The 20579-nt window shown below is 44.8% G+C and overlaps 1 protein-coding gene across 2 annotated transcripts; it reads right to left on the bottom strand.

The window, feature by feature from the left end:
* Positions 1-955: 955 nt before the first annotated feature.
* Positions 956-19528, bottom strand: fer1l6 (fer-1 like family member 6). 2 transcript variants are annotated; one of them, XM_064329445.1, is made up of 42 exons: positions 18639-19528; positions 18303-18379; positions 17952-18069; positions 17707-17761; positions 17466-17597; positions 17227-17364; positions 16380-16458; positions 15862-16018; positions 15195-15381; positions 14706-14898; positions 14233-14588; positions 13514-13622; positions 13204-13393; positions 12981-13101; positions 12776-12876; positions 12526-12616; positions 12266-12385; positions 11573-11725; positions 10897-11086; positions 10459-10583; positions 10168-10302; positions 9775-9924; positions 9229-9336; positions 8375-8536; positions 8090-8258; positions 7642-7772; positions 7386-7508; positions 7252-7297; positions 7014-7058; positions 6410-6507; positions 5916-6044; positions 5689-5823; positions 5475-5602; positions 5125-5295; positions 4786-4940; positions 3909-4051; positions 3717-3805; positions 3503-3601; positions 2877-3118; positions 2571-2728; positions 2373-2473; positions 956-1864 (listed from the first exon to the last, which is right to left on the bottom strand). In XM_064329445.1, exons 1-42 carry the CDS (start codon positions 18665-18667, stop codon positions 1684-1686), a joined length of 5619 nt encoding a protein of 1872 aa, XP_064185515.1. In that variant the 5' UTR covers positions 18668-19528; the 3' UTR covers positions 956-1683. The 2 variants fall into 2 exon arrangements, with proteins under 2 accessions (XP_064185515.1, XP_064185517.1); XM_064329447.1 differs by having other exon boundaries at positions 17302-17364; positions 18639-19506.
* Positions 19529-20579: the final 1051 nt, after the last annotated feature.

The following is a 20579-nucleotide window of genomic DNA, read 5'->3' as shown; positions in this document are numbered from 1 at the left end:
CATCGGTGAAAGACCTCAGACTATAATGTTGTTGGGATTAAATTTTATGATTTTATATGTAAGAGCCAACATTTACAAAGTATTCAGAATTTTTGAATATCTCGTAGTACACCTCTCCGTACACAACAAGTGTATGGTCACAGTATGTTTTAAACTTATCCTTGTTAGGTCAAAATATAATGTGTATTTTCATTTTAGTTACCTAACGAGCGGACGGATTAATGCAGTCATGTTTTCATTAGATTTTGTCTGATTTAGTTCTGACGCAGTCCATGGCTTTTGAGGATGCGTCTAATAATAAAAAAATGTGAACCAGTTGAGAGGTCAACCTGTTGGACAAGGCCCCATGGAGTCTCCAAAGGTTCATTATTTCTTATCAAGGAATGTCATGGTATTGACAACTCTCACCTCATGATTTACAACTGGTATAATGTCCGATAATATTTCAAATATATTTTTTCTGTTATTCTATGACTTAAGTGATAAAATGCAGCTACCGTTAGGTAAATATGACTCGCTGCATAGAGACACAGAGTATTGCAGAATATGTATGGGTGGTGAAATAAATGAAAAATGAATGTACACATTACAGTTTGTTTAAAATTGCTGCAGTTGTATCTGCTCTTAGCATTAGAAATGAGTTATGTTACATGATCATAGGAGTGCAGTATGAAGATTGAAGACTCTCCTGTGTGTTTGATAAACTACTGAATTTCAGTCACCCGTGTGTGTGCGTGCCTGTATGCATGTGTGTGTGTGTGTGCTTGTCAGTGTGACTATAATGTTGTTTGGATTAAATTTTATGATTTCATATGCAAGAGCCAACATTTACAAATATCTGGTAGGCAACCTTTCCATACACAGTGCACAGTCGCAGTATGTTGTAACATTATTCGTGATAGGTCAAAATATAATTAGCAAATTCAGTTAGTTACATAAGAGGTGGACAGATTAATGCAGTCACGTTTTTATTAGATTTTTTTCTGATTTAGTTCTCACACAGTTCATGGCTTCGATAATAATAATAAAATGATGTACCAGAACAGATGTCGGCATATTGGACAAGGTTCCACAGTGTCTCCGAAGGTTAATATATTTCTTAATGAGAAATTTTATGGTATTTACAAAACTCACCTCATAATTTTTTCAACTGGTATAATTTCAGATATTTAAAACAGATTTTGTTCTATTATTGTCCCCTTTAAGTGATAATATGCAGTTACAGTTAGGTAAATAAAAATGGTTGCATAGGGACACAAACTTTTAGTATCTAAATGGACGTACACATTGCAGTTAGTTTAAAATTTCAGCAGTTGTGCCTGCTCTCAGCATTAAAAATTAGTTCTATTACATAGTCACAGGAGTGCAATATGAAGACTGAAGGTTCTCCCATTCATTTAATAAACTACTGGACTTCAGTCGCCCGTGTGTGTGTGCATGTGTGTGTGTGTGCGTACATGTGCGTGTGTCGGTGTGTGTTTGTGTGGGTGGGTACTTGTGTGTGTGTGTGTGTGTGTGTGCTTCCATGCGTGCGTGCATATGTGGGTGCATGTGTGCATATGTGCATGCATGTGTGTACGTGTGTGCTTGCTTGCGTGTGGGGGTATGTATGTGTGTGTGTGTGTGCGTGTGTGTGTGTGTATATGCGTGTGCTTGCGTGTGTGTGCGCTTGCGTGTTTTCTGCTAGCCGTTGACGATCTTTTGGGAGATGGCTCCTGGTAGAGTGTAGAGCAGCAGGGCGATGAACAGGGCGGAGATGAGGAGCACCAGGGCGATGATGATGTACTTCTTGTAGTTCTTCCAGATCAGATGGAAGAAGCACTTGAAAGGGTTCACAAACCAGGAGAAAGATGTGTCCGGGCGGCTAAAGAGAGAGAAAGAGACCATGCAATCCAGATGTTTAAATGCTGTCAAGAATTCACAGGGTAAAAAACAATGAATTACTTAAAATCTAGTATTTGTAAGAGCATGTGAAAACTAATATTAAATGCTACTGAGGAAAAACAACCAGTTCACACTTCTTATTCAAAAGAGGACAGTTAAACAGTAAAATTTTTGTCGTAGTGGAATTCCTGCAGCAGGTTTTTGTTTCACCCAAGGGTTATGACGCCTGATTAAGCTAATTAACTAATCATGGTCTTCAGTCAAGACCTTGATAAGTGGAATCAGGAGTCCTAGTGCCCGACAAGAACAAAAACCTGCACCTAACACTGGCCCTTTTCGGAAAAGATTGAACGCTCCTGGTTTATGGTCTTCTGTTCTCGGTACTACGCTGTTAAATAATTGGTGCATTGGATCAGTAAATGTTTGTTCTGAGCTGCTCCCGTTACTGAGCATGCTCAGTGTACCGCATGCCAGGGTGCACGGCGTACTTTGGCTTCTCCAGGGGCTCTGGTTCCTTGCGGGCACGCCCCACCGGGTTCTTCTCCGCCTCTTCTGATGTCACCAGATGGAACTCCGCCTCCACTTTTCCCTAAACAAGTACAGTATTGGGGGGGGGGGGGTCAAACATAAAGAACGAGAGGCAAGAAGGCAAGGAGGAGAGAAAGAAACAGGAGGATGAACCTCACCGTGAGTTCCCCGGACTTGACGAACGGCCACCACCCTCGGGACCGTTTCTGCTGGAAGATGGATATCTTATCGGTGAAGGTGTCCATCATGTCCATCTTGCAGACTTTGGCCGTCTTGGCGCCCCGCGGGAAGCTGTGCAGATCCAGCTCCACCGACCCTGAGGACAGGAACAGGAAGCACAACCCCGGCGCTGTAATGAGCACCTTCCACAGGTACACACGGATCCCAGGGACGATTTTGGTTTACGGCCCACTGCGACAGGAACGGTGACGGGGACATGGGGGCTGGGGTGGGGGGGGACTCACCCAAAAAGTCATCGGAGGACAGCCGCTCGAAGTCCCACACCTGCATCACCAGCACGGCCGGCAGCTTCTGCTCCGTCTTGTCCAGTGAGAAGATGCTCTCCCGCTTGCTGATCACCACCACCTTCTCCGCAGGCAGGTAGTTAAAGGGGAAGACAAAGCGCCAGTTGAAGTTTCCCTCCCCGGTCAGAGAGTTGTAGTGGACATCTGTCTCCTGGCCGTCATCCTCTAGGCCCTTCAGCCATCTGTAAAGAGAGGGAACCCAAAAATTGAGGGGGGGGGGGGACGTGTTAGCAGTGGCTAGGCTAAGTAGAAGGTAATATGAATAGAGGTGTTCTATAGAGTTTATACAGTATTTCTAACAGGGTGTTGCAGTGTGACATAGATGATATAAAAGGTATACGTTTGATTGCAGAATGTCATTTTTTTTAAAGCTGTTAGGCTAATAACTTTCCTCTTGATCCATTTCCAAGGGAAAAGGACTGGTACAGTAAGCTGGTCAGTGGTCATAGTCCAAGCTTCTTGTTAGCTACAGTACAGTTCCAGTCGGTAATACTGGTGATGTTTAGTAAATGTGACCAATTTATGGTACAGGATAATACTTTTGTGTCTACAGACAGCAAGCTCACCCTTTGATGTAAATATCACTGGATTGTTGCCCCGTAATGAAGTTGGTATCCTCCAGTATGACGTCTTCTGCGTTCCAAATGATGATTCTCAGCTCATATCTTCACATTATGGAACAAAAAATCTAGTTAAAAGCTCAACCGACCTGAAGGTAATATGAATAGAGGTTTTCTGTAGAGTTTCTGTGTGGCGCATAGAGATAAGGAAGAGCCTCACCCTTTAGGTTTTCGTGGGGAGATGTCCACCGAAGGGCCTGGAGGGGGCATGTCCATGGAAAACATATCCACCCACATCTGCAGCTGGCCCTAGGGAAATCGTAACATACACACACTGAACTGTCACTGTCCGTAAAAGAGGTGTTCACAGGAGTCAACAAAAGGCGCAGAACAACCAGACAGCACTGATCACCTGGTCCATCCCTGGCTTCTCCTTGTGGTACAAAGTTCGGGTTTCGATGTGTTCCGGGACCAGCTTGCACCCAACACCTGGGATCTCACTCCAGCGGTGGAGAATCTTTAGTGCCAGATGTTCATAGGATTCTACAGTCTGCTCTGTATGGGAACAGGATATACCCGGTGAGATAGAGGCTCCCATTTTGTACAGATATTTCAAACAATAGTTCCTAACAATTCAAAATAGAGTGACTGTGTTCAGTAAGCCAAGGGCCTCTTTTTATACAAAAACTAACATCATTTTTTAAAGGTCTCCAAGGTTACCATGGAGAAAAACGGCCAAGAAGTTTCACTTGGAGTATTACGTGATGCCAACGAATGCACAGCAAGAGTTCTGTTCCAGAGCGTAAGGTCACCAACACACGGATCCGGTTCTCTTTAATTACCCCATTGGTCTTCCTATGCTTTTTCTTTTTAAATTGACTTACCGTTTCCATCACTAAATTATGCTCCCATACCAAAGTACACATTACAGTTGTGTTGAATTCTACAGGGATGTGTTAATCGGTGTAAAGTAAGGTATTATGTTACTTAATTTCCCTTATCAAGGACACGCAGCGTCACTGATGCAAAGCACCATCAGCCCTAATTGGTCCCCCTTGTGAAGGATCTTTGGCCTGCTACTGTAAATGTGAGCTAGTTACAAGCCAGGTCCATGAAGTGCTTCACATCTGAAGTAATATATAGTTCATATATAGTGTATACATTTCCCAAGAAGTCCAAATAATAAACCTTTTATGATTCACTCTCACAACCGTCTTGACCAACTGAAAGCATACACCGAAACTATTCGCAGCAGCTGCCCGATAAAATTTTGGATTAAATCCTTGTACCCTCATCCACAAAGGTAGTCTTTCCACTGAAGACCTTATCCCCGATGGTAATTCTGCCAGGCTGGAAGTGTGGCCCATCCAAATGGTTCTCATTGCACAGCTTTGTCAGCAGCTGTGAAGGCTTCATGGAGTCTCTCCAGGCATTGTACCCCTCGCTGAAACAGAGGTACTGCGTGAGTCACCTCAAAGACAGAACAAGAGCAAGAGAAGAAGGACAAGAAAGCAAATGACAAGGAATGACAATGGACAAGGAGGATATGTGGATGTTCTGAACTGAAAAAAAGAGAACTTCAAAGAACTGGACCAAACATATGAAGGGTTTTGGATTCTCACACTCACACGGCATATTCAGTGGGTAGCCCACAGGTTGGCCGATGTCGGCTGTAGAACCGATTCTCTAGGTCTATCCGGGTTTCCCCGATCAAGTCATCAGACCCGATCGTATCATGATCATAGATGAAGACAGACAACACAGACTCCTTTGGGAATGTAGCTTGCATCTCAAAGGACCTTGGAGTAGGGGAACAAACCAAAGCAGATGTGGAGGCAAGGTCAGAGGTATTTATAGTGTTGTATCAATGGTTTCCATATACCTGATGTAATCAATAAAGTTCTGAAAGCACATTCAAACATATGACAGATATCATGACTTGAGATTCATTTTGAGAAGGCAGTTTTTTTTTTTTTACCTGCCGAAGACTGGGTTGAGTTGTTTAGGGATGTAGTTATCTCTGTCCTTGATTTCCATTTTTCCCAGCTTTAAGACTATGTAGGGATCGGATTTCCCATCTGAATCAGCTGGGAAGAGGTTGGTGGCCTGAGGGAATTCCAGATGCGACCATTTACAGCGCCAGTAACACAAGGGTGCATCACTCTGAATATTCAAAGGCGAAACACACTCACCGAAACAATGTACACCCGGACCAGAACATTGATGGGGGAGTTGGGTGGGATTCCTTGGTTGATTTTAAATTGGCCAGCACCTGGACCTCCCTCAAAACCCTCTGGCTCAATAGTCTTGTAGAGGCAAAATCGGCCCTGGATGAAACCAAAAAAAAAAAACAGTTTCCGTGACGAGGCACGTTTTAATGTTTTACATCGTTGCAGAAGGAATAAACTCTTCTACTAACCTTGAATTTTCCGACAAGCCTCTCTTCGCTGGAGCCTTCCCCCTCGTTGGCCTTACCCCGGTACAGTTCAAAGGTTTTGACCCAGTCATCAAAGGGCCCAAACTCAGCCTCTAGCTCCTTGTCATACAGCTGTTGTGACAATATTGTATTTTGTTAATGGACTGCATTTATATAGCGCTTTTATCCAAAGCACTTTACAATTGATGCCTCTCATTCGCCAGAGCAGTTAGGGGTTAGGTGTCTTGCTCAAGGACACTTCGACATGCCCAGGGCGGGGTTTGAACCGGCAACCCTCCGACTGCCAGACAATCGGTCTTACCTCCTGACCTATGTCGTCCCACAATATGGGACAACAGACTGTGGTTCTTATCAGAAAGGTAGAAGCACAGTTGATACATCTTAATAAGCTATTGTGAGTGAGGTAAACCTTTCTCCTTCAGCAATAGGACAGCTAAGAAATAGATTTGATGTCTGGAACAGTGACTGCTGTCTACCTGTAATGTAGCCAGTTTGGGTTGTAGCACTCCACTGAAGCTGAGAGCCTTTCTCTTCTTCTGGGCTGCCAAGGTGTACTGGTCCTGCTGTCCACTCACTGGAAACATGTAATACTTGTAATGTGACATGTCTCTCTCTCACACACACACACACACACACACACACTCTCACTCACACTCACACACTCTCTCTCTCACACACACATGTATTTCTGAACATTTTAACTTGTTATTTCCATGCATGACAATCCCTTGCTATTGCTATGGCCATACATCCCATGATGCTCACTAGATCTGAAACCAAATGCCCACAGCAGAAACCCCCAAGTTAAAGACAGACCGTCTGCATCTCCAGTTTTTCCGATTACACACCCAGAAGAGGGACAGATCTTACTCGTGCAACCAAGTCACCACTTCACTTCACCCTGAATGCAATCCCCCCGGTCACCACAGGGCAAGCGTGCTCAGTCTGCAGGTCTGCTCGTGTCCTTTAAAGGCACCGGATTGAGTTCTCCCCCTCGCTTTTGTTTGTACCAGATATGAAAGTAAGCAGACCGCTGGTGCGAAAGGCCATGCACTTTTGACGAGCTCCAGCAAACCTTACCGAGGGTATTTACTCCTTCCGAGACCAAGTGCTGAAGCGGAGATACTGCAATACACAACGGTGCATGTGCGGTCAGGACCCAGCACATGGAACGAACGCACGGGGCATAGCAATTGCACAGAGCCCTTGTGCCTATGGGGCCTGTCTTGGATTGCTCGGCTCCAGAAAGAATGGCTTGAGCTAACGGCACAACTATGGCTTCAGAAAGCAGTTAAAAATCTCTACAGTGCATACTTACCATTGTCATATATGTGAGGGAATTCATGGGCTTCCTTTAGTTTCACCTATTTGATATAGAAATAATACACAGTGATGAAGTGTTCAAGTCAATGGGAAAACCTTTCACGACTGTAAAAACCACGGTTTTCTTGCCTGCTGGACCTTCTCAACAGAAGCATAGTACTTTGACCACCAGTCAATGACGTTTTCAGCAGACTCATCTACGATTGTGCGTCTCCTCCTCTTGGTGGACCTCCGCATAGTCGTCTTGGACCCCTGATGAAGACAATCATGTGACCATGTGATTTTTTTTCCACAGGAGCCAACTCAACACCAAGTATGTCAGTTGAATGAGCTCAGCCTGGGAGTTCTCGAGGTTTGTTTTTGAATTTCTCAGAGAATGCGGTACCTTTTTCTTCTCTGATTCAGTCGCTGTTGGGGGTGCAGGCTTGGCGATTGGCTCCTGCTCAATGTTGACATAGATATCGCTAGAGGGCACTGCCCCTATGGAGCGTCTCGTCGATGCACGTGGGACCACTTCTGAAATCACATAAAACCCAAAAATACTAAAGAGGTTAACGTCAGTGTCCAGAGCAGGCATCTGTAACCCGGGTCTGGGACAACCACAGGGTGTGCTGATTTTTGTAGCTCAGCACTAAATTTATCAATTAACGCTGTTGGTTACGCAGCTAATTCACTTCAATCTGGTTTCCTGAGTCTGAATTTGTGGCTGATTTGAAGCCAAAAACAGAAACAAGCACACCCCTTCTCTGGCTCTCCAGGACTACGGTCGCAGAACTCTGGTCCAAAGGATAAAACGATTCGATTTTGATTTTAAATCTTGAGTTGAACTTTACCCTGTCTGGGCTGTGGGGGTCGCGGAGGTGGAGGTGGCAGAGGAACATAATTGAATTTCTTGAGGCTGTTGATCACATGGTTGCCCACCAGTGTGCTCCGCCCGAAGGCACGCCAGTCCACCACGGAGATATTGAGGGGAGGGTGCAGGTTCTCATTTTCCGGCAGATCCTAGTCACGCGACGCGACGGTAGAGGTGAAAGGTCACAAACACACTCGCCTATGTAGACATGGTCATGATCAAACTAAAATCAGCTGAAAGTAATTTAAGGAAACGGGTCTGTTACCACGTCGAAGACGTCCACCAGGACGGTGAAGTTCGGGTTTTTCTTGTAGCTCTGTATGACCGAGGAACGCACCCCCTTCCCTGCACACTCAATGAACACCTGCGGCCTGTCCACGGAAAGTAGCTGCACCTTCTTCAGCTCCCGAAGGCCCCAGAACAGCACCTGTCCAAAGGTCACCTTAGTTACAGAGCAACACTAGGACAACACACACCTGCTACTTAGCAAATACTAGACAACAAATACACCTGAATAAGAAAAGACACCTGGAGTGCACACAGACACACACACAAACACCTACAGTATTACTGAGAGACGTGGGGAAAACACGCACGCACACACCCATTACAGACCAATCTGTACAACACATGTGCACACGCTATACTGGCGTCACTAGCCCAAGGCTCTCTGGGCTTTTGGCCCTATTTTTAATCTCTGACCAAAAACTTGGAGGCAACCGGAAAATACAAAAAAAGGCAGCGATGTATTTTTCTACATGCTAACCGATTCAGGTGCGTGTCCCTGTTCTAAATTCTTAATATGAAAGTAGGGTTCTCTTCATCTTCTAGTCCCTCTAAAACGTGCCTTTAGCTGTTGAAATTTCAAAAAATTCTTGTCCACATACACCCTCTATAGCTCTCAGGGCTAAACCCCCACTGTTTATGGATCCTTACTCCAGACCTGCTACAGAGCACCACCTGGACATTATTGATTTAGCATTAAACATTAACATTAAAAGACTAGGAAAATAAATCATTCAGTACACAGGGCTACCCTTTATCTTTTGAAAAAAAAAAAAAAAAAAAAAAAATTATTTATGAATTATATGTTTTTCCACTGAGGGGCTCACGTCTTACCTCTATCCTGTACTTGCTGAGTGCAGGCCGGATGCTGGCAGGAACCGGATAGATCAGTCCATCTGGCTCATCTACGGGTGGCAGGGATTCTTCCCCAGTCCCTGGGATCTATAGCAGATTGGTAGATCAGTAATGCATTCAGCCACCTATAAGGATAATGCACTTTGCCTTGCGGTCTCTTGAGAGCTCATAGATTATCTTCCAGGTCAATAGAGGAATGCCCTCTATGCTCCATACCATGGCAAGGGAAGGCCAGAGCACCAATGGACATCCCAAGTTTCGTACATTAAAGGCTCCAGTTGGGACGGTCTGTTTTAGCCGCGTCATATCAGCAACCTTGTCATTGACTGTCGTTACTGGAGAAAGCCTGCTGTCAAAAGCACACCAGCTGGATAGCAATGATGAAGTCAGCGCTCTACTCTTCCCCCCCAAAATCTGACTCTGCTTTTACAAACTGAAGAGATATATCGTGTCCCCGGCTCGCTTGCTTTTGGATGAGCTGGAAGCCGCTCTCCCCCTCTGACGCCCTCCATCACTGCTCCGTACCTGGATGAGCTCGAAGGCCGCCAGGAGGTCTCCTCCTGACTGACTGCCGCAGAAGAGGGGACTGTACTTCAGCTCAGGGGGGGAGTAGGCCTCATTGGACAGTCTGACCTCCGGCACTGTCATGGCGCAGCCCAGGTATTCTGCCTTTCCCTGTGGGGAGTGAGATACCAACGATACCAATCATACACTCAGTTACCTTAATAGTATCACAAGCCTGGATTCAAGCAGCATTCATCCTTAAGTTCCTCAACTCCACGTCAAGAATGGTTTGGCGTTACAAATGGTGTTAATTGAACCCAGTCCATAGAAACTGCTGTATCGCTGTAACGGTCCACGCTGTAACACAGTAATGTGTATAAAAGTGATCTGTTGCCGTCACAGGGTCTTCCTCACCAGGGCATCGTCGTCGTACACCTCGATGACGATGCGGGGCGGCTCCTCTTTGAGGTCATTCAGCTCGCCGTAGAGCGTCACTTTTTTGAAGAGCAGCATCTGGTTCCAGGTTGGGGTCAGTGTCTGGTTAATGATCTGAAACACAAAGGGTTTGTAACAGTCATCATTACCGCTGTATACAATCCCCAGTGGTACAACAACAACAACAACAACAACAACAAAATTGGAGGCCTGTTTCTCTGCTGCCTACAGAGTGCAAGTCCTCTCTTTGCACAGAGCACTGAGCCTCACCGCTGTGGACTGGTTGTGTGACGCGAAGGACACCTTAGCGAAAGGGTCTGAGAGGCCACTGCTGTCAGCCGCAATGAGTCCGCGGGCCTGGTACATGTGGGCCCGCAGCTGGAACTGGTGATGGGCTGGGCAGGAGGACAACAAATACCGTTCACATGCTTTCTGTCAGTTCTCTCTGTTCTACCGAGGCACATGAAAAATATGCTAAGGGCTTGGACAGACAGATCTCCAGGGACCGTTAGAAAGAAATGAAAGCAAATTATTCTTTGCTTTCTTTCTATAAGCTTTCGTCAGGTCAACGTTGTTGAAGAACACAGAACACGATGCACATCCGATCAACTTAATTAATGGATCAATTAATTTAAAAAAAAACTAATTCAGAGAGTGTACCCAAAGTGATCAAGACTACTTCTGACAGGGGAGATGACAAATATAGACCTTTGTAGACTAGCTCGTCAGGTGCAGGGGTGGCGTGGTGTTCGACGGGCCTGTCAGTGGGCCGGCTGAAGAGCTCAAACCCTGAGGGCAGGTTTTCCAGCATGTGGGCGGAGTCTCTGCAGTCCCCCAGCCACAGGTACACATCCAGTTTGGCCTGCACCGTCCAGCCGGTCAGACGCTTGCCTGGCGGCTGAGGGCAAGGCACAGTAACACATTTATACTCATTCACATTCACTGTGTGCAACGCGTACAGTAAGCAGACCTAACAGTCGAGCGGAATTTGATTGGTGCCTCTAAACTACCACATCACTAGCCAATGGGGGCCATTGAGACTGGATGATTATGCTATGCATAGCAAGTATTTCCTGATTAAATTGCAGTAAAGTTTGGTTTCCCCCCAGTGAACACTAGTTCTTGCTGCAGTTATGCCTTTCATGGTCTGGAATCAAATTAGGACTGTGTCAGTGCTGACAGCCAACAGGGGTCTCATAGGGGAAGAAAAGAACAGTAAAACAAAATGAGGGCTAAAAAGAAAAAAAGTAACATGAATAAATAGAAATATGTTAAAGATCCAGGATGACAAAAAATCTACACATATCACACATAACATCACAATTACACTGCAAGGTTATGCCAAGGCACATTAAATGTCATCGTTTTGGGATCCCGTTGGTACCTTGAGAAACAGGGTCTTGATCTTGCCGCAGTCTCGACCCTTGTCTTGCGGGCAGGAGGAGTAGAGCAAGTGGCGGGCAGCAATGCGGGCGTACGCCACACGCTTGTTGTTGCTAAGCAACCACACCAACACGTCTGGAAGAGTGTGCTGGGGCTGAGGGTGGGAGAGGGGCACGTACACAGAGACACAGCATGTATAAGCTAAAATCGCTGTGGGGCAAAATATCTGCACCTGTGCATAATCTGTACACCAAACAGACTGTACTGAGCGTAGTATGTGTATACTGAAAGGCAAAGAGACAACAGAAAGCAATAGCACACATTTACAAAGAGACAAGTAGACACACATACTCATACATACAAATATATACAAAGGCACATACGCTATATGACCAAAAGTGTCTGGACACGCCTTAATCAGGGGCTGTTTTTCATGGTCTGGGCTAGGCCCCTTATTTCCAATGAAGGGAAGTCAATCGCCCAATAATGCTATTCTGGCCAAATGGTAGCAAAACCCTGAATCAATGCTCCAACATCTATTATAAAGCCTTCCCAGAAGACTGGAGGTTGTTATAGCTGCAAAGGTTGGACCAAGTCCATAGTAATGCCCATAATTTTGAATGAGATGTTGGATGTCAGGTGTCTTTTAGTTATACTTTTGGTCATGTAATGTACATGAACACATGCACACTACCTCTTCCACCAGGAACCTCATGCGTTGAGTGAGTTTGAAGGCCTCTTGTAGCATGCTTTTGACACTCATAGTCTTCTTCTTCGGGCCAGTGATGGACTTCACCTCACTCGCCATACTATCCTGAGGAAAGAACAGCACTGTCAACGACTAAGATGGAGATCACAGGTACATGTGTTTACGATCTGAACCATGGAAACAAGAGTATGAGGTGTGACCCCCCCCAACTCCAGGACAGAGACAGTGATATTCCTCATCCATACCAGCTCATCTCTGCACAGTGTCAAACGCTTTTTGTCCAAGTTGGTCAGCTTGTCCCCCTTCACCTTCTTCTCTGCAAAGGCAATGAACGTCCTACAGGGAGAAAGAGGCCCGCGTTAAACACTTAAACGTTTACCAGATATATTACATATAAACAAGTCTTTTATTGCTAGCATGTGGGTGTTTCCATTTGAATTTGACTGTCCATGTACACATAGTCGATACACATAGTCTGCAGTAATACCAGGTTACCTGGTGTTTGCCCGAAACTCCTGGAACACCTTGAGGATGGAGGCCTCAGCCCGGGGATCTGAGAGCTTGTTCTGCTCACCAGCTTTAGCCACTCCCTCCTCCTGCATTGGTCAGAGATGACATCACATTGTTTACATCATCACTACACAACTGCATTGTAATGCTTCAGCAATACCAAGCTTATGGTGTTTCCAGGGTAGCGCACCAGCTTCAATGTGATGCTGTCCAGCATGTTTGAGTAGTGCAGGCGGAAGGACTGGTCCTCCCAGCGGCTGAACAAGTGGACACACGGTTTCCTGTCTCGAATGGGGAGGTACATGTAGTTCCTGCAGACGCGGAATTAAAATTCAATTAAAAGCCAATTAAAAAGAAATATGCGTCTATTACGACCCCTTCAAAAATATAGTGGAACAAAGAATGGTAAACACCTATTTCCTTTCATGAGCAGGGGCTTCGTAGGAGGGGTTGTGGACATGCACGGTTCTGGTTCTTGGGCTTCCAGTAAGGGAGTGCTGAGAGCGCTGTCAGGTTCCAGAGGCTCAGCTACCCTCTCGACCGCTACCTTTTTCTTACTAGGGCTCACTTGGGAGGCGCCATCAATGAAATTTCCATAGTTCCCTGGACAGCAAGACGATAACAAACACCCTCTTTTAGGCCATTCGCGGAACGGTTACTTGCCGGCACTTGAATTGGTCAAGGAATTGGCAAAGGGACAGGCGAGAACATTGACATAATTACCAATGGTGAACTCAAAGCTGACGGGCTTGTCCCCTATCTTCCTGTCGATCATCGTCGCCTCGAATAGAGCAGCGAACAGCATGAAGCTCTCCTTGTCATCATCGTTGATCTGAGGGACGTATTACGACCAATCACGGGCAGTGCTCATGACAGGACCACTGATAATAACATTCCAACAAGGAAATAGACAGTAGGCGAGAGACAAGGGAGAGCGAAAGAGAATATAGACTGGGTCTATCAGCACCAGACCAGTAGAGGATGATTACATTACATTACATTGCAGGCATTTGCCAGACGCTCTTATCCAGAGCGACATACAACAAAGTGTATAACCATAACCAGGAACAAGTGTGTCGAAAATCCTAGAGAGAAGTACCCTTTCCAAGTGCAGGGAACAACCGCATAGTTCAACTTGGACCCTGTAGGTTAAACTGATTAACACTAACACAAACGAGAACAGCAACAACGCAGTCTATACAAAAATACAAGCAGTAGTTAAGATGAGTGCATTAACTAAGTCACCCACGAAACAGCTACCTAGTTACAACCCTAAGCTTACAGTCAATTTAGAGATTACAGGGAGGTAGGGAGGGATGGGGAGAGGTGCAGCCTGAAGAGGTGAGTGTTCATGATAACAGAATAACTGCATAAATTATGAGAGTAGAAAACGAAGTCAGTACGCAGTTGAAATTCTGCCAATGTTCCTTTCCCTCTCTCACCTGAGGCGGTGTCTCCACTGGTGTCACCTCTGCACCCAGCGCCTTGCCCTTCTCCTCCTCCCCACCTGCTCCTCCGCCCCCGCCTCCAGGAGCACCGGCTTTGTCTTTGGCTCCTCCTTTCCCTGCTTTGCCATCCTTATGCGGGCCCTTCTGGTCCTTGGCCTGCTGGGACGCCTTGGATTCCCCCCCCCCACCCGCCGCCAATATTTCCACGGACACTTCAAGGAAGACCCTTCCCCGAAAGGCCACCCCCTCGCCCACACCCTCGTTCAGCTCCTGACCGTCATCCCCCAGCGAGAAGTTCCTGGTGGAGCCATACAAGTTGATCCAAGCTGGGCCAAATGTTGGGAGGAAACCTGGATGATAAAAAAATTGTGACAATGAAGAAAATGCTGAAGTACTGTATGGCACTACATCTAAGAAAAGGAGACATTTCCCATTTAGTTCCTACCGGGGTACACCCCAAAGTTCACCTTTATCTCCATCCTGCTCATTGGCGATTTTGCGCAGGTCGATGAAGTGTGTCCCGATAGCCACGTCGTTCATGCTCCCCTCATCCCACAACTGGATCTTCACCCGCTGACACAGTGGAGGGAACATCTCTTTAAACACAATCTGCTCATTCCACACTGGGTCTGCTGTGCCCTTCTGGGTTGAGGTCCGGCCCTGTCACACCAATGACAGGAGGCATGAGAGAGGGAGGGAGGGAGGGAGGGAGGGACGGAGGCAGAAAATGAGACAAAGAAATGTTACATCTACCTTCTCGATCGAAAGAGATGAAACACAAAATATTTGAAAAGGATGCAAAACTAATTTATGTATAATGTTGGGATTCCATTGAGATTATACCTCTAAATTTGAGGACTCAATGATTTTTTTTTCTTTTCATGTTTTTCCAAGTCAAAAGTATGAGGTCCTGCTCTAGGCCCAGAAAAGTAAAAAAACATCTTGGATACTGTTACCATCTGGCTGAAGAAAGACACCACCACATAGGGATCGATGAGGTCCTTGTTGTCCCCAATGAAGGCCTTGGTGACATTGGCCATGATGCTGGAGTTATTTCGAGGAAGACCCTCCGCCCGGAACACCTTCACGTAAAACCGAGCCCACGGGCGCTCAGAGGGGAACCCCGCGGGTAGGAGCAGATTACTGGGGCAAGAGAAGAGCAAGATGTCCTAAAATATCATCGAGGTGTAGAGAAGATCAATGCGATAACACAAATAAACCTGCCATTATCAGAGACAAAATTGACATGGTCATAGAGCAATAAAGAATTTTCCCCTCAGACTCCTTACTGTCACATGTACAGCCATGTACTTTCTGGTGAAGTGACATGCACAGATTGAGCTATTACAGTTGCAGTATAACAGTAGTAGTGTATTGCGCAACCTCTGTATTCACATTCATTTGATACAGATTTAATTTGGTACAAAAAAAATGCAGCAGAAATTTGCATTATATAAAGCCAGCTTCTGATCTGTCAAAGAAAATTAATCATAGTCATTCATATCAATGGAAAACAGAAGATTTATCCAGCCCGCGTCCGGTGTTATCAGTCACGCATGGTTTGGGTCAAATTCAACTGAATCCATTTTTCTGAAGTATGGAGGTTTAGGGACACGCCCTCACTTTTCGATCTGCTCCTCTGCGTTGCTGCTTTTCTGCGAGGGCGGTGTCACGTCGCCCTTCCCCGCCACGCTGATGTCACACTTCAGGTAACCTTTGACCCCTGCGTGGATGGCCATGGGGTCGGTCAGCACGGCCCACTTGTTGGTGAACTGACGGCCTGGGACCAGAGAAGGAACAGTGATGGACGGCGAGGGTTATGAACAGCAACCTGGGCGAAGTTGCATTACGTTACATTTATTCGGCAGATGCTTTTACCCAAAGCGACGTACAAAAGTGCATATGAAGGTCACTGGACCAACTACAAAACACAGGTTTGACAAGGTACAATACTCATTTTGCACAGTTATTCATAGCCAAGAACACAAAGTCCAGTTCACACAGTGAACCTTATTCTGACCTAACCTGTGCTAAGTCAAACTAGGGGGCAGTGGAAGCCCACTGCCCCCTATCGTAGGACGATAATACAAAGAAAGCAAGTTGAAAAGTTGAAGTTGAAGCATGTTGCATGGGACGCTCACCTGGCTGCCTGTAGACTGTTCCCACGTCCAGCTTGAAGGACCCCACGCAGAAGCCACGCATGATTTTGGAGTGCATCACCTGACGCGGATCAAGTACAAACGAGCTTAATGTTTTCAGCATTGAAATGAGTGAAAAAAATCACCATTTTAAATTGTAATTGTCCTGAACCTGTTTTTTTCCCAATTGTTCTTTCATGACTAACAGGCCAATATTTCATATGGAATCTATAAGGCTCACCCATATGCTTATGAGTCATTCTTTCTTAATTGTTTTAATACTGCAGCACAGACTCGCAATGCAATGCAATGCAATACCAAATGCATTGCATTTATGCATGAAGCAGAATCATTTTGCAACAACCAGATTGGACTACATCAAACCCTTTTGATTGCAAATGAACATTAATCATGAGAAAATCAGTCATAATTTAATTTTAGCTTTAAAATCAAATCAATTAAAATAAAGCAAGCAGGCAGCATCATGTAGGAAAATGACATGTGTACCAAGAAAGGGAAACAGGTCACTAGGAAAAGAAGGAAAGAAGAAAATGGTTGTTAGGGTTTCCTGTCTGCATCACTCCATGTAAACACTGCTGTGAGGGCTATATGTAATAAATCAACACAGTAAAATAAAATAAAATGAAACATAATTTCATAAAGACAAATGATTTGTGAGAAAATATCTTTAAAAAAAATAGCAAAGGTTTCCACCATTTGTGACAGTGCATGAAAGAGTGGCATGGACAATTAAGAAAAAAGAAATGAGTTGCTTCTGGGTTGTACTAGCTAAAATGGAAAGTGCAAAAAGCGTGGAAATATTTCAAACAGGCTCCAGACAATCACAAACCACAAAAGCCTTGATTCTTCTCCAATCCTTGCCCATGGAGTTCCAGGGTGAATCCTGATCGCTGAATGTACTTACAGAGAGTTTGATGACTTTGTCAAAAAATGACTCTGTGGGTCCGAAGAAATCAAACACAAAGTACTGTTTAAAGACACAAAACAGCAGGTTAGACACGTCCGTGCTGAAAACGGCAAATCAAGTTATGGTTCTGTCCCCGGCATTAAGATTCGGAAAAGGGCAACCTCGTTGTAGAAGGGGGCATTTGTCCCTTCTTTGACCGTGGTCTGCTTCTTCTCATCGCCAATTTCGATTATGACACAGGGGTCGATGTTCTCTCCGACGAGTTGCCTCGCCTCCGTGATGTTGATGGAGATCTAGGGGCAGGAGGTCCCAGGATAGCAAAAAAAATGTTACTGACATTTTATAAATTCAGCTTGGGTAATGTTTGCCCAATGCCAGCCCACAATCTTCTATTGTCCCCACCTGAAAGCTTTGTGGCTTGCTTTCACTGTCCAGAATCTTGGCCACTGGTTTTGACCTGCGAGGAAGATGCAAACTGACTACAGGGCTAAAAAGTATTGTGGTTTGTTAGTTGTTACATATTTGCCATTTATGGTACGTACACGGCTTACATTTTTAAATTTCCATTTATACAGGAACCATTAACAACACTGCTCTTAGAGCTCAGATAGCAACAGAAGACTAGTTGGTGGTGGTGGTGGGGGTACCTTTTAAGAACAGGCGGCTCTGGCTCTGGTTCTGGTTCTGGTTCTGAAGGGCCGCCCTGCATGGCACCTTCGCCCTCTGGCACAGGCAGAACAACTCGGCCATCACCTTCGCTGCCATCTACGACAGAGATACAAAGTTCACTGGCGTTCTGCTTCACAGCCGTCTAACAGAGATACAAAGTTTATCCACCATGTCTGACAGCGTAATGGACAATAAACATGCAATTATCTGGGCACACATTCGTGTTGGGGTAGTAGCAGAAATCTCTGTACAGAGCGGTATGAGCAATGCGATCACTGTCAACACGGCGGTACTGCAAAAAGCACGCATGTTTGCTTTTAAGGCCTTACCCAGGGCACCTTTATTTGCAAAGAGTACACCCTCCTTAGCATCCTTCTTCTTCTTTTTCAGCTTAAACATCCCCTTTCTATAAAATACACAGAATGACTTTGATTATTGCAATGTATATATAGTGTATGTTTATTATTTTTTGTTGTTGTTACACTAATTACACAGTAATTATGTTACACTAATACCCACATACACCACACACACACACACACGGTATAATCAAGAATGAAACACCAGAATTTATGAGAACAGTAATACTCATTCACAGTTCATCCCTTATAACAGTTTATCCCTTCTAGACAGAGGAGGCTAGTGTTGCATTTGTTCCTTCTTACCGGTGCTGTGCTGGACTTGGATGTTCCATTGTGGTTGTAAAAAATAATTCCCGGTTGTTCCCAGAGAAAAGAGCGGATAAATTCAATTAACGCGGAACTTTCTACCCTCTCTACTGCAGCTGGCTGAGCGCTGAGATCCACGAAGAAACCCGCTGCCGCTCACAAACACAGGAACATTTGTGATCGTCGCAACCTGGATTCCCCTCAAGTAGCGCCGCACCGCACCCCACCCTACCGCCACAGCGCCACCCTCCTGCAACCTCAAGCCAAGAGGCAAACAAAAACCCAAACTCGTCCTTTAATTTCCGGTTTTTGTATTTGACTTGCGGTGGCTGAGTGATACTGCACTGGCTCGATCTCTCCCCCCAGCGAGCCACGCATTGTGAAAACAGTGCTGATCCTCTGAGGCCTGGCCTGCTCCCCGCCACCAGCCTCCCTGCACCAGGGAGCCAGCCCAACACCTCTAACTCAACCGCGAGCTCAGCGGAGGGTCTTTGGGAACTGTCGACTGCACAAATGACCAGCCACGACATGCCAGGTCTCATTCTGGGAAGTGATATTTCTTTAACGCCATTCATATCACGCTTTTTCATTGGTCATCGGATATTAAATTAAAAAGAGTCTGTCAGATTGTCGTAGTGGTTTTCTATGGCAAAGAGCAATTGTCCCTCAATTCTGACACTCAAATAAAAAATCCTGTTTTTACCAAATGTTCTAACCCTCAAAACAGAAATAAATAATGAAATGTGTCAAATTTGGCAGCATTGCTGTTCCAGGATAAGAACATTTGCTGAGCAAACAGTCATTAGGTGATGTGACAGGTCACATGCCGTAGCCTCTTAAAAAAAAAAAAGCTTTCCAAGACATGTTGTCTAACAAGTCCATTCTCCTTCTGCTTCTTTAAATACACAGGAGTAAACACTGTACTAGATGGCGCCGAGGTCTCACATGAAAGACGGTATTATATTTCGATGTCATCTAATGTAGGGGTCCTCAAATAACTACTCTAAGAAACTTAATGAAATGGTCAGGCTGCAGTGCACTGGCTATTTAACACACTAATGCACATAGAAGCATGAACGACAGGGGTTCCAAGACCCCAGTTTCTATATACCGGCTGTAATAAATAGTGTTGCATAACGTATAATAAGAAAGTTATGAATGTAATTCTCATTATGAAATGGGAATCGAAGCTCAGTTTTACAAATTAACGGCAATATTTTCTAGACATATCGGCAAATCATCTGTCACATAAAATACATCTTCAATAATGACTTTAAAATAAAAATGCTAAATAAAAATTAGCAGTAAGATTCATTCCTACAGTAATATGCATTACAGGTCATTTTCAGCTCTGTTTGTTTTTCATGTATTGTATTTGACGTATTGTAGTTTTATGAGCGCGCTCAGAAAACTACAATAAAAAATAGTTTTTTTCATAAAACTACTATTAGTTTTAGAATGTTGTTGATGCTGTGTAACTGTCATAGGACAGAACCAAACCTACATTATTAGAATCAATCAAGCCTCAATTGAATTACACAGCTTCCCTTGAATTAAGCCAGGAACCAATTAATAAGCTCAGGTAGTCATTAAGATAGCCAATGTATTGTATTACAACATTGTATTAGCTTCTCAATTTGTGCTACTCTTTATTGATATGAAAAGAGCCATATAAACTTCATTTATACCAACCTGTCCTGTACCAGTAGGGTCTCCAGTTGCTTTATTAGTCCTTACATGTAGCTACCCAAAGCCAAACTGACGCTAACACCAAATACCAAACTGCTGCATATTTTGAATTGAATTCTAGCCCCATGTGACACAATTAAGAAAATGAAATCATGAATACTTACATGCGGAGGCTTTGGGTTACAACAGATGCAAAGTCCATAAGTTCGATGTCTTTACACAATTTTAATACAAAAATTTAGGCGAGCA

The sequence above is a fragment of the Anguilla rostrata genome, chromosome 3 (assembly GCF_018555375.3).
Source record: "Anguilla rostrata isolate EN2019 chromosome 3, ASM1855537v3, whole genome shotgun sequence".
NCBI classification, from domain to species: domain Eukaryota; kingdom Metazoa; phylum Chordata; class Actinopteri; order Anguilliformes; family Anguillidae; genus Anguilla; species Anguilla rostrata.
This window is presented reverse-complemented; position numbering and strand designations above follow the sequence as displayed.